This window comes from Danio rerio, chromosome 6 (assembly GCF_049306965.1).
Source record: "Danio rerio strain Tuebingen ecotype United States chromosome 6, GRCz12tu, whole genome shotgun sequence".
Classification (NCBI taxonomy): Eukaryota; Metazoa; Chordata; class Actinopteri; order Cypriniformes; family Danionidae; genus Danio; species Danio rerio.
Genome location: NC_133181.1, coordinates 55108908 through 55121932, shown reverse-complemented (window position 1 = coordinate 55121932; position 13025 = coordinate 55108908). Strand labels below are relative to the sequence as shown.

Sequence of the window (13025 nt, the reverse complement as noted above, 5' to 3'; positions counted from 1 at the left end):
CTGCCAAAGGTGCATCAACAAAGTATTGAGCAAAGGCTGTGGATACTGATGTACATGTGGTTGTTCAGGGTTTTTTTATTTGTAATAAATTTGCAACAATTTCAAACACTCTTTTTTCACATTGTCTTTATGGGGTATTGTGTGTAGAATGTTGAGGAAATAAATGAATTGAATCCATATTGGAATAAGACTGTAACCTAAAAAAATGTGGAAAAAGTGAAGCGCTGTGAATACTTCTTGGATGCACTGTATATTGCATTTATTCACAACGACACTTACTCCTCCTTTCGTTTCAAATCAACTCTCCCTCCAGCATTTTGCAGGACATGTTTTGTTTATGATTGTTTGCAGCCTAAAAATAAGTTTTGCCCTCAGTAATCTTTGGGGTACATTATTTATATAAAAGAACCACTGAGAGAAGCAATCAGACTAAAAAAAAAAAGAACATCTTTATTTACAAATACAATATGTGTGTTTGTTTAATCAATCACTATTGCAGACCTATATACTTTAACCCTTGTGTATTGTTCTAATTGACTACCCTTTCGTTATGTTGGTGGCTGTTTTTGCCCCATTGACTTCCATTATAACCAATTTTTTTTATTGCAAAGCCATGACACCATGCATTATTGATTGATGGTGGTTTTCCTTGTTGAGAAGAGGTCAAATTGGTCATTTTTATTGTTGATAGACAGTTAACCCATTAACCCTTAAGTATACACTTACATAAAAGATTTTGCCAAACACAAATACACTGCCTGACAAAAGTCCTGTCGCCTATCCAAGTTTTGGGAACAACAAATAATAACTTGACTTCTAGTTAATCATTTGGTATCAGAAGTGGCTTATATGAAAGGCAAAGGCCTCTAGATTACGCTTATTTCACCTACATAAAATACGACCATGCCTTGAGTTTTAATGATTTAATTAGGACAGTAAGCTCTGACTTTGCTTAGACTAAAGTCTTGTCACTTAACAGAAATAATGTACAGTACAGAATATAAAGTCATGCTGCAGTTTAAACAGAATTAATGTATGACTCCCATGAGCTTGGAGCACTGCTTCCATACATCTCTGCAATGACTCAAATAACATATTAATAAAGTCATCTGGAATGGTGAAGAAAGCATTCTTGCAGGACTCCCAGAGTTCATCAATACTCTTTGGATTCATCTTCCATGCCTCCTCCTTCATTTTATATGCTCAATTATGTTCATATCTGATGACTGGGCTGGCCAATCCTGGAGCACCTTGACCTTCTTTGCCTTCAGGAACTTTGAAGTATGAGAAGGAGCGCTATCCTGCTGAAGAATTCGCCCTCTCCTGTGGCTTGTAATGTAACGGGCAGCACAAATGTCTTGATCCCTCAGGCTGTTGATGTTGCCATCCACTCTGCAGATCTCTCGCATGCCCCTAAACTGAATGTAACTCCAAACCATGATTATTCCTTCACTAAACTTGACTGATTTCTGTGAGAATCTTGTGGTCCATGCAGGTTCCAATAGGTCTTTTGCAGTATTTGTGATGATTAGGATGCAGATTCACAGATGATTCATCTGAAAAATCGACCTTCTGCTACTTTTTTAAATGATCAACTAGCAGTTATTAGTTGTTGCTCTTACAACTGGGATCAATGACAAGACTTTTGTCAGGTAGTGTACTTGTTATTATTTTATTTTTTTAACTTATTATAATGGGGCACTAAGGCCGATAAACGATATTATATCAAATTGCTATAAAATGTGTGTCAATAACAATAATAAGCTCTGGACTTTTTTACTCTATATTGATCTAAGAGCCAATCACACAGCAGAAACATCCAACAATGCGAATCTAAAAGTGTGTTGATATTAGAGATGCACCGAATTTTCAGCCACTTATCAAATATGTTATGCCATTTAATAGACTCTCTAATTTTTGTGGCTTCAGTCATTGTTGGGGTACTCTTTTACATCTGGAAGCATTAACAACTTAACAATACTTGTACACCAATAGATGGCAAGCAGCACATCAGGCTATTTCTGTGATGGAAGTGAAATGGTGTCACATCCCGTCTGTGTTTCTGAGGATCTGAACATGCCAGTCTGCACTGAGTCATGCTCTGGTATAAGCGGACACTTACATCCGCAGCAGCACAGCATGTTCCTCTAGCATTCTGGGTACAAACAGTGCTTTTTCACACGACTACATAAACTGTGCTGCAACATGTAGAGAAAATAGGGCAAATTCAGGTAAACACATTTGGAAAAATACATATATTTATTTTGTTTTTAGATATTTTTGTATGCTGGTCAAAGATGAGATGCTTCATTTTAGTGTCTGCACTTAAGCGTGATTTTAACATACAAAAGCAAAACTAAAGTTGATACTTTTTTATTATAAGCTTTGAAACGTTACATAAAGTAATAATACAAAATTCAGATATATGCCATATCCAGGAACATTACAGGAATTGCAAAAACACAATCATAAATGATAATGAAGCAAAAACATTACAGGTGTGGGGGAGAAAAAAAGTATTACAGAATACTTATATACATGTAAACAAAAATGATAACTTAGGATACAATCATTGACTACAGCGAGGGAGCAGTACCAGAGAAAAGTTCCTTCATGTAATCTAAAATTAAATCACTCGTTTTGTTTTTAATTTGCATTAGAAACTTTTTCAAAATTTCCATTTTTAATAAAAAGATATTGCCCTTTGGTATACATTTTGCAAATTTCTGTTTATGAACAAAATATTTACCTTGTAAGATGTAGAAGTTAGCAACATACTCAAATGTTCTTTTTGTGTGTGAAAAAGTGCAAATGACATCTTTTAAAGAGAGCCTGTAATTAACATTTCTTTGCCCAAATAACACGTCACTAACATCATTCCAAAACTTAAGAGAGACATCACAGTTATAGAAAAGATGAGATAAGTTTACCTCGTGTATATTACAAAATGTGCAAGTATTATCAATATCCATGAATTCAGTTAAAGTTACTTTGCAAGGATAAATTTTGTGCAGTATTTTAAAGTGCACTTCTTTAACATTATTTAAAAGGCAAAATTTAAAGGGGATTGACCAGGTAGCTTTCCAATTAATATCAAAAAAATTTTCTTTCCAATAAAATTTCCCTCTAGGGAAGGGGTCACCAACATGGTGCCCGCGAGCACCAGGTAGCCCGCGAGGACTACATGAGTTGCCCGTGGGCCTCTTATAAAATTAGCTTACCATAGCACCACATACCAGTAAGCTGCATCTAATATTTTTGTAGCAATTCCTTTTAAATCACACTTGCATTGGTTGGTATTTATCTGTTTCCAATCATTGTTGACAACTATTGTGAGAAATTAACAAGATCAGCGTCTTCACATAGATGAATATCATTAACTATTAATAACATATAATTAAAAGTAAATTGAGCAAATTTGTTATTAGGAAGTGAGTATCAAACTGGTAGCCCTTCACATTAAACAATACCCAAGACGTAGCTCTTAGTTTCCAAAAGGTTGGTGACCCCTGCTCTAGGGGGTATTTTGTGTTTAGATTGAAACAATTGTCTAATTTTTTTATTATTATATGATGGAGAAAGTATGTCAAAACTATCAATTTTCAATTCTGTGAGTATCTTTTTAATGCATTCATAAGAAAGGTGATTATTAATTAGTTGTATGAAACCAGCTGGAATAGCCTTAACCACTTGGTGAAATTCTTTAAAAGGAATTGGAAAGTTATGTATCCTCATAAAATCTTCATAATATAGTATGTTTCCATTATTAGTGAACAAATCTGTAACAAAATATGTTTCTTTGAAACCATTTATGCAAAAATAAAGATTTGTTTTTACAGATAATGAGATAATTATTCCATAATAGGATTTTATGAGGAGAAAAGTTGTGCTGAAAACAAATTTTCCAAGTCGATAATACTTGCTGGTGAAATTTTGGCAATTTAAGTGGTAATGTTCCAGGACTAAAGTGGATCCACTTTTTTTATGATAACAAACTATATATGTGTCACATCATGAGTACTAGATTTTAATTCATTCATCCATCCTTCGGCTTAGTCTCTGATTTATCAGGGGTCACCACAGTGGAATGAACCTCCAACTATTCCAGCATATGTTTTACACAGCGGATGCGCTTCCATCCGCAACCCAGTACTGGGAAACACCCATACACTTTACACACTCATACACTTCACCCAATTTAGTTCCTCCAATTTCCCTATTGCGCATGTGTTTGGACTGTGGGGGAAATCAGACGAAACCCACGCCAACACGGGGAGAACATGCAAACTCCACACAGAAATGTCAACTTGCCCAGCCGGGACTCAAACCAGTGACCTTCTTGCTGTGAGGCAACAGTGCTAACCACAGAACCACCGTGCAACTGTACAACTCGCATTTAACCATTCATTCCTTGCTAAAAATTATAACAAAATAGATTACACCTTGTTATTAAGGACAGCATACTTGGTTTTCATACCTTATACAGAAACTGACATTGAATTTCGGCGTAATACACATATGCATATAAAATTTCCCTGGTGCATTAGAGCTAACAGGGAAAGCGAATGGGGGATGGATGCTCTCAAGCTCCAGCAGAGACAAAGCACCATAAAAGTATCACATTACTTGTTATACATCCCAAGTGTGCTGAACTATGTGTGAACTATTCCTCTAATGATAGGACGGACACATTTATACGCTGCTGATTCAGCGTTTGATGCATTTCTATGGGGGAGCTCATTATTTTGGGACTGATTTTAACAACATGCACCTTCATACATCAAATATGCAGAGCCTTAGCGTTGGTAATTCACCTGCTTATGCTTAATATGGTGGAGATCAAATAGAGAACTACCTAGAGTTTTCAAACTTTCAAGATAACTGTTTCATTTTCTTTTTGTGAGTTGCATATATTCTGAAGCACAGAATAAAATGTAAATTATATATATTTTAAAAAGAACACAGAACTAAATACTGTTCAGTGGATTAGACAAAAGCTGTCAAGCCTTTTAATAGATAACTTGCATAAAGAATTGTATAAATACACAGTATTTAACTGTAATATGAACTGTAGGACAATCATGCAGGATGTTACTGTATTGTAAAGTCGCATTATAGAAATTACTGAATATTTTATAGTAAACATATGCATAAACTTCTTTAAAAACGAGTGTAATATTGCATTTATATAACAGTTTGACGGCATAATCGTGTATATAAAATAGAAAATGAAACATGGAGAGTCTCAAAACTCTTTTGTATGAGGAACTACTTTCTTCCGCCATTCATTCACACCTGCAGCTGACCATCAGAACAGCAGAAGCCGTAACTAATTCACCAACGTCACTTTATAGCTAGTGTTGGAATGATTCTCTAGCATAATGTCTAAAGTGTTGACAAAACAGGTGATTTTGCTCACATTTTAAGATTATAGGGCTGAACAGCATGAAATGGCTACAGTCTACATAGTTATCTCCCTGTATTTCTCTGTTGAAATCATGAGATCACATTAATCACAAAGCATTAATGATTAATCACAAAGCAGCACCAACACTACCACTACCATTACTGTTGTGTTTGCGATAAGGAAAAATGCTAAACACATGGGGAGTTTCTCCTTTCTTTCTTTTTACCGGACTAGTCTGCAGTAACAAAAACATGAGACTCATTCTCACACTCAATATACTACAACTATATGGCATAAATACAGCACTGCAACATACAAGAGAGGGATAAATCACATAGAATGTCATTTACCTGTTTAATAAGGATTTGACCAGCTGTAGCAGGGTGTCCCCGGGGTCTAAAAAAGTATTAAAAGTTGATATACATTTGATATGAGAAAATTAAGGCCCCTAAAAGGTATTAAAAAATTCTTAATTGCGTTTTTATTGCGTCTTAAATTTTGTTCAAGTGTTGTCCTAAGTGTTTGACTCAAAAAAAGCATAAATATATTTATTTTCCTCAATCCACGCAATAGGGTATATGCCTAGCTAGTGTTTTTCCCATACTGATAAACTTCCCGTGACCTGTTATTGTGATTTTTTTTCCAATTTATACGGTTCCTTTTACAGCATCAATCTTGTAATGTAATTAAAATACATTCAGTTAAATAAACGTTGGCATTCATTTAGTTGCTTAAGCGTAAAACGAGACAAAAAGTCGTTTACTCGCACACGCCCGTCAGAATCGGCAGGATAGTGCGGAAGCTCCATTAAATATACTGGGGTAAAATAAACGCTCATATTATAAAGACATGGCGGGGGAAATGTAATTTAATGCAGTGCTTCTTGTACAATCTGAGACCCACTTTACATCAGATATCACTCAGCCAGTGGAGATTGATTTTTAAAGAAAACTGATCTTAAATGTGGCAATTTTGCATTGGCATACAGGTGACCGGAAGCGCTTAACCCAGGTTACTGGCAAATTCAAAGTCTTATTAGCATGCTTCGGCATATACCCTATTGGTTTGGGCCAGGGCGCATCCGGCCAAGCTCCTCCGTCTCGCAAAAAACGTGGGAAGGTGATGTGATGCTCTCAACAAGTAGCGAAACCAATGAGCGAAACAGACAGCAAAATGGAGAAATGTAAGTTTGCGTACCCCTGGTTGGAGAAAGACGAGTTTCAACAGTGACTGAAGCCTGGCTCTAAAAACAACCACATAATTTATTCTTTCAAGCTTTGTTTTTTCTACGCTTATCTGAGTTCTGTTGCACGGTTGTGCTTCATTGATTTATTTAACTACAACTATTTATTAACAACTGTTTATTATGTTAAAGGTTTGATACTGATTAGAACTTGAGTGGCGAAGAGGCCTTAAAATGTTCTGAGAAGCTCTTTAAAAAATCTTAAAAGGGTATTGAAATTTCCTTTAAGATTCCTGCATATACCCTGTGTAGTTAGAAATTACGCTGTTTTCTCTTAGGGCTTATTATGCGGTCTCTGTCACCATTTTGTGGATGAATATTATCGCCGACGTATCTCAGAAATTATAAATATTTTAAAATAGGCACTATCTTTATAAATACATTGCATAGTTGCAAACTAAACAACTACATTCTCAACTAAAATAGGCTCAAAAGTACATTATGTTGTCCAACAGCAGCAATATTTGTCAAACTGGATGTGGGCGGAGTATTACTGAAGAGGCTGGATGAGTGCTGTTATTCGCAGAATATTGCACGGCTATCAGTCAGTCAGATTCAAGAACCAGAGACATAAATATATATATATATATATATATATATATATATATATATATATATATATATATATATATATATATATATATATATATATATATATATATATATGTATATATAAAATGGCGATTGCTAAAAGTTTGCATCCCTGCAGTGATAAATGGATGATCATGACAGGTTGTGCTCACTATTTTGCTGTTTACCTTCTATGTGGGAGCACAAATTCTGATTAGTGAAAGATAAATTTGACGGTTAACCTTTATTTTTCAGGCAATGACCTGTTCCTGGTGGCTGTTCATGAACTGGGACATGCATTGGGTCTGGAGCATTCGAGTGACCCCAGTGCAATCATGGCCCCCTTCTACCAATACATGGAGACACACAACTTCAAACTGCCTCTAGACGACCTTCAGGGGATCCAGAAAATATACGGTACAGTCATGATCTCTGCAATGTACAAAGTGACAATGAGGATTGTCTCAAAGCAGCTTAACATAGAAGTTCTAGTAAATTGATACTGTGCCCGTCCAGTTTTCAGAGTTGAAGTTCAATTTAGTTCAGTTCAATGTGATTTAATTTTCACTGCTGAAAGTCTAAACGCTGAAGAGCAAATCCATCGATGCGCAGCTCCACAAGTCCCAAAGTTGAAGAAGTGACTACATCCATTGCTTTTAAAGCAATTGACTTCTCTTAAAATGTGAGTACACTAGTTGCAAATGAGTTACCAACTTAATAGAACTTTTTTAGAAATAGGCTTATTTTACAAGTCACTTACAGTTAAACTGTTGAGTTTTACCATTTTAAAATCAATTCTGCAAATCTCTGGGTCTGGCGAAAGCATTTTTAGCTTAGCTTAACATAGATTATTGAATTGGATTAGACCATTAGCATCTCAGTCAAATATTTGACAGGAATTAAACTATTTAAAGCTTGACTCTCCTGTACATCATGTACTAAGACAGATGGGAAATTACTGTTATATATGTTGCTGTTTTCTAGGCTGACTTGACCAGGAACTAGAGGTCTTCATCCTGTGACTGTACCGCGGGACCCAACCAGATTTCTTGCGGCGCGAGAAAAAATTTCAGAATAAAGCGCGAGAGCGGTCGGTGATTGGTGAAATTTGAACGGGAGCGGGCAGTCTAACAATATCAAGGGGGCATGCGTATGCATTAGCGGAAACGAGCGCGGTGGTTAGAAAACGAGCCGCGGGACAACAAATGCTAAATATATGTAGGAGCGGTTGGGTTCAGACTAAAACCTGGCGGGAGCAGGATTAAAAATTTAGTCCCGCGCAGATCTCTACTAGGAACTACTCTCAATGAACTTGTTGTCTTACCATGGCTGTAGCAGGCACAATGATATTACACAGCACCTGAAAATAGTCCCCAGCTAGGTGTAACTAGGAATTAGCACAGTGTAATATAATAAAGAGAGTATTGTTCCTAGCTATATAGAAAATAGCAACTTTTCATTTATTGTTGGTCTTAGTGCATGATGTAACCAAAGAAATTATTAAAAATCCTTTTTGAGTTTTTTGAGCTAGTTGTTAATGGTCTGATCTGATTTAATGATCTATGCTAAGCTAATAGTGCTCCTACCAGACCTGGAGATCGGCTGATTGGATTTAAAAATGGTAAAACTCAACTGTTAAACTGTAGATGACCTGTAAAATGGACCTATTTGCAACAAAAGTGGAGTGATTCTTTAATAGTTCAAAGTAACAACATGTATACTCACCTTTATTTAAGGAAAGTCAACTTGTAGCTTTTTAAGGCAGGAGGTTTACTCACTTTTTTAAGTAAAGAAACTAATTTCTTTAATAAGAGTGTTAACATTTAAATCAGGAACTGCATATATCAGGTTCTTGTCCTAACCCTATCAGCCAACTCATCTTCATAATCCTCAGAGAGGAAGGCAGAGAGAAAAGCAGACTCAAATTCAGTCCAGGAAGCTACAGTTGTTCTGGGAATTTTTTTTGTATTTATTTTATTTTTCTTCGTTGTTTACAAAAAATAATGACTTTGTACATTGCCACCGTTACACATGTGAAAAATGCTTAAATGTAAACGCAGAAGCTGTTGTTCAGGGCCACGCTTCTTGAAAGTACTTAAAAGTGCTTGAATTTCAGTCATATGGGTTCAAGGCCTGGAAAGTATTTAAAAACAAACACGAGTCCTTGAAAGTGTTTGAATCAAATTTGAAATAAAATGTGTTTATCAAAAATATAAAAAATTAGTTTGTTTGCAAAAACAGAACGAAAAACTGAGAATTTAAACATTTAAATCTTGCACTCTAACACTGACAAATAATGCACATTTGATGCATTTCTCAGAAGAATTTGGTGTTGAATTAAACAAATGTTATCAAAGTTATTTGAACATGACCATTTAAAACAGTCATTTAAAAAAATACTCTAAAAATGTAAATATTAAGTGTAAGTACAAAGATGCTTAATTAAAAATGAATGGTGCATTAAAAAGTGTTGTTGTTCAGGTATACCGACAGCCATGCTGGAGCCCACGCGTCCTCTTCCTACATTCCCCGCACGCCGCCCACACTCCACCTCCGAGCGCAAACACGAGCGTCAGTCTCGGCCCGGGCGCCCGTCTGCTGGAGATCGGCCATCCTCTCCGGGACATGGAAAACCCAACATCTGCGATGGCAACTTCAACACTGTGGCCTTCTTTCGGCGGGAGATGTTTGTTTTTAAGGTGAGTCAATCAATTCTCAATCAATTCAATCAATTCTCTTTCCAATAATTGCAGAGCTTGATCAAATAATAATAATATTTGGTATTATAATCACTAAAATACAGTAAGGTCTGATTTATTCTTCTACTTTGAATGATTGGCGTGACCCACGGTGCATAACTTGCACGTAGCCATGCATGTATACATCTACATGCTGTTTGTGTTGCTCTGCAATAACACTTCTGAACGCTACCTAAGGGTGCTTTCACATCTTTAGTTCAGTTTCTACCGTCTTTGGGTCCTGTTCACACCACACTGATTGCTTAAACTGCTTTTCGATTGGTCAGAAAATGCCAATGAACTCCCGCAAGTAAACAAACCAGCAAAATATCACTTTTTACTATGAGCTACGTCTGCGCTGGCTGATTGTTTCCCTGCTCATAGTATACTACATAATCTTTATACATCACTTTAGACAAACTATACATTTCGAGAATGAAACGCGGCTGGAAAACAATGCATTAATGCATTGCAAACTGTGAATGCACATCGCAAGTCACTTCAGCAGCTGTTTTTCCCTCTCTCTCTCTGTTTAAAACTGTTGGTTAAGCACTGTCAACAAATGTTTAATATATAATATTCCCTCCACATTCCATAATCCACAGCACAATGGACTACAGCAGCTGGATTAGCCCAAAAAGGCGCAGTACCTTTTGCGATGGGGTCTGTTTTAGTTCGGATCATATTCTCACCACAAATGAACTGTGTTAAACATATGCTGGTTAAGTTGGCATTTCATTACCCTGTGCCAACCCACAGGAATAAATGAATGAATGAATGACAGATTTGTTATTAGAGATATTATCTTTTTTACTTATTAATTTCAGGTAATTCAGAATAAATATCAGCCAATATTTAATTGTGCAGGCTCATCTCACCTTCTATCATTTAATAACTTATTATTATTATTATTATTATTTGTATGTATCCATTTTTAAACACTGTATATTATAATATTATGATGCCTAATATCACTTATGATGCCTAACAATAACATTTTCCATGTATTTACCTTACAGTAAGTTTCCATTAGTTAATGTATATTTACTGACATGAACGAACAATAAGCAATATCTTTATTACATAAAATATTCATCTGTGTTAACATTAGTTAATGATAATCAAAAAGTTGCTCATTGTTAGTTCTTGCTAAAGATTTTAATAATGCATTATTAAATGCTGGACTATGATTAATAAATGCTTTAGTAGAATATTTCCATTATCAGTCCATGTTAATAAATACTGATGAACTAATGGGACCCTCTTGTACAGTGTGACCTATTTATGCAACATAGGCTCATTCTGAAAACATAGCCCTATATACATTTCTGGAGATCGTGAATTAAGTAGCCAGAAGTACTTAACAAGCGCTACTGGGAGGTATGACGCCGTTCTTTTTCACGCTTAACAGCTGACCCCTTACATTCTTGTGAAACTTTTTTAGTTTGTCCAGTTAGCTTGCCATGTTGAGATACACTTGAAATGCAGAGACCACGACAATGGAGTTTGAGTCCGGTGAAAAAACGATTCCAGAAAGCGAGTAAGACAAAAACAGAATCCAAAAAAATAAAATAAACAAGATAACAGGGTGAGGATGTGGTCAAATCTGAAAACATGGAAAAAATCAAGTGAGGGCTTTTCTTTTTCTAAATTGCTTTTTAAAACTGTTGGGTTTAGGGAAGTGCGTGGGCGGTTCAATCAGTGCTTTAGAAAACAATATTGGTTGGGTTTAGTGAAGGAGGAGGGTGGGTCAGACGATCGGTCAGTCAGTCAGTCAGTTGACAGTGGCCTCTGGTGGATTTACACGAGAACAGCAAGCGAGAACAGCAAGGCACTTACAAGGAAATTTGAGATCTCAAAAAGTATACACAGCGGCCTCTGGTGGATTCAAAAAAACAAAAACTGCTAAAAAAACGTACCGCCTGGGACATATTCGGTGTTCTCCAGAAATGTATGTAGGGGTACGTTTTTAAAATGGGCCATACTGGACACATTTTGCTTATTTCACTCAATAATAAATGTTGGAGCTAAATAATGTCTTGTACTCATCACAGGATCGCTGGTTCTGGCGTTTGCGCAACAACAAAGTTCAAGAAGGTTATCCTATGTTGATAGACCACTTCTGGAAGGGTCTACCTCATCGCATCGACGCTGCTTACGAGAGATCAGATGGAAAATTTGTGTTCTTCAAAGGTAACATTCATCATCCACATAAAAAAACATGTCATTAATTATAAATATTAAAAAGAAAATACAAAAACGACTACGATATTCTTGCTTAAAGGGGACCTATTATGCCACTCTTTACAACAGTCTCTGATGTCCCTAGTGTCTAAATTTTTGTCTAAATGGATTTGATTTATTTTCACTTTAGTGGGAAAATTGGCAATATCGTCTTGGTAACTAGCTGAAATAATAAACACTTTATTTTTTAAGATATTTTGTTTCATTTCAGGTGATGTTTATTTTATGTCTATTACCAAAAATGTTTTATGGTTTTAGTTTTAGTTAACTGTAATAAGTTGTGTCAAAAGTAGTTGTGCACAATGTATCTGCATTACATAAAGATGAGATTATTACAGATTTGTTAGGCGGTTCGGTGGCTCAGTGGTTAGCACTGTCGCCTCACAGCAAGAAGGACGCTAGTTTGAGCCCCTGCCGGGCCAGTTGACATTTCTGTGTGGAGTTTGCATGTTTTCTCCATGTTGGTGTGGGCTTTCTCCACAGTCCAAAGACATGTGCTGTAGGTGAATTGAATAAACTATATTAGCCGAAGTGTACTAGTTGCCGCTGGAACTTTATGAGTATTAGATGGTGACTGTCGCTTTAAACGTGCCATATACTGCATTGGTTTAATAAGTTAAATTGTTCTCTGATATCTACACAGTAGATTTATGGCTTTATTAAAATAAAACCAGAAAGGGTTTTATAAGCTCATTTATTACTCCATAAAATATCTATAGAATCAGAAGGTCCATGATTGACGTGTCATGAATATTAATGAGCTCAGCTCTGATGTGCTGCTCTGACAGACACACACACACACACATAGTATAATGTACGCTGA

General features: G+C 36.0%; 1 protein-coding gene across 1 annotated transcript in view; it reads left to right on the top strand.

The window, feature by feature from the left end:
• Nucleotides 1-13025, top strand: part of mmp24 (matrix metallopeptidase 24) — a 72650-nt gene that overhangs the window by 35716 nt on the left and 23909 nt on the right. The window contains exons 5-7 of the mRNA XM_694711.9: nucleotides 7476-7637; nucleotides 9702-9919; nucleotides 12013-12151. Coding sequence (XP_699803.4) covers nucleotides 7476-7637; nucleotides 9702-9919; nucleotides 12013-12151 — 519 coding nt within the window. The remainder of the gene's footprint in view (nucleotides 1-7475; nucleotides 7638-9701; nucleotides 9920-12012; nucleotides 12152-13025) is intronic.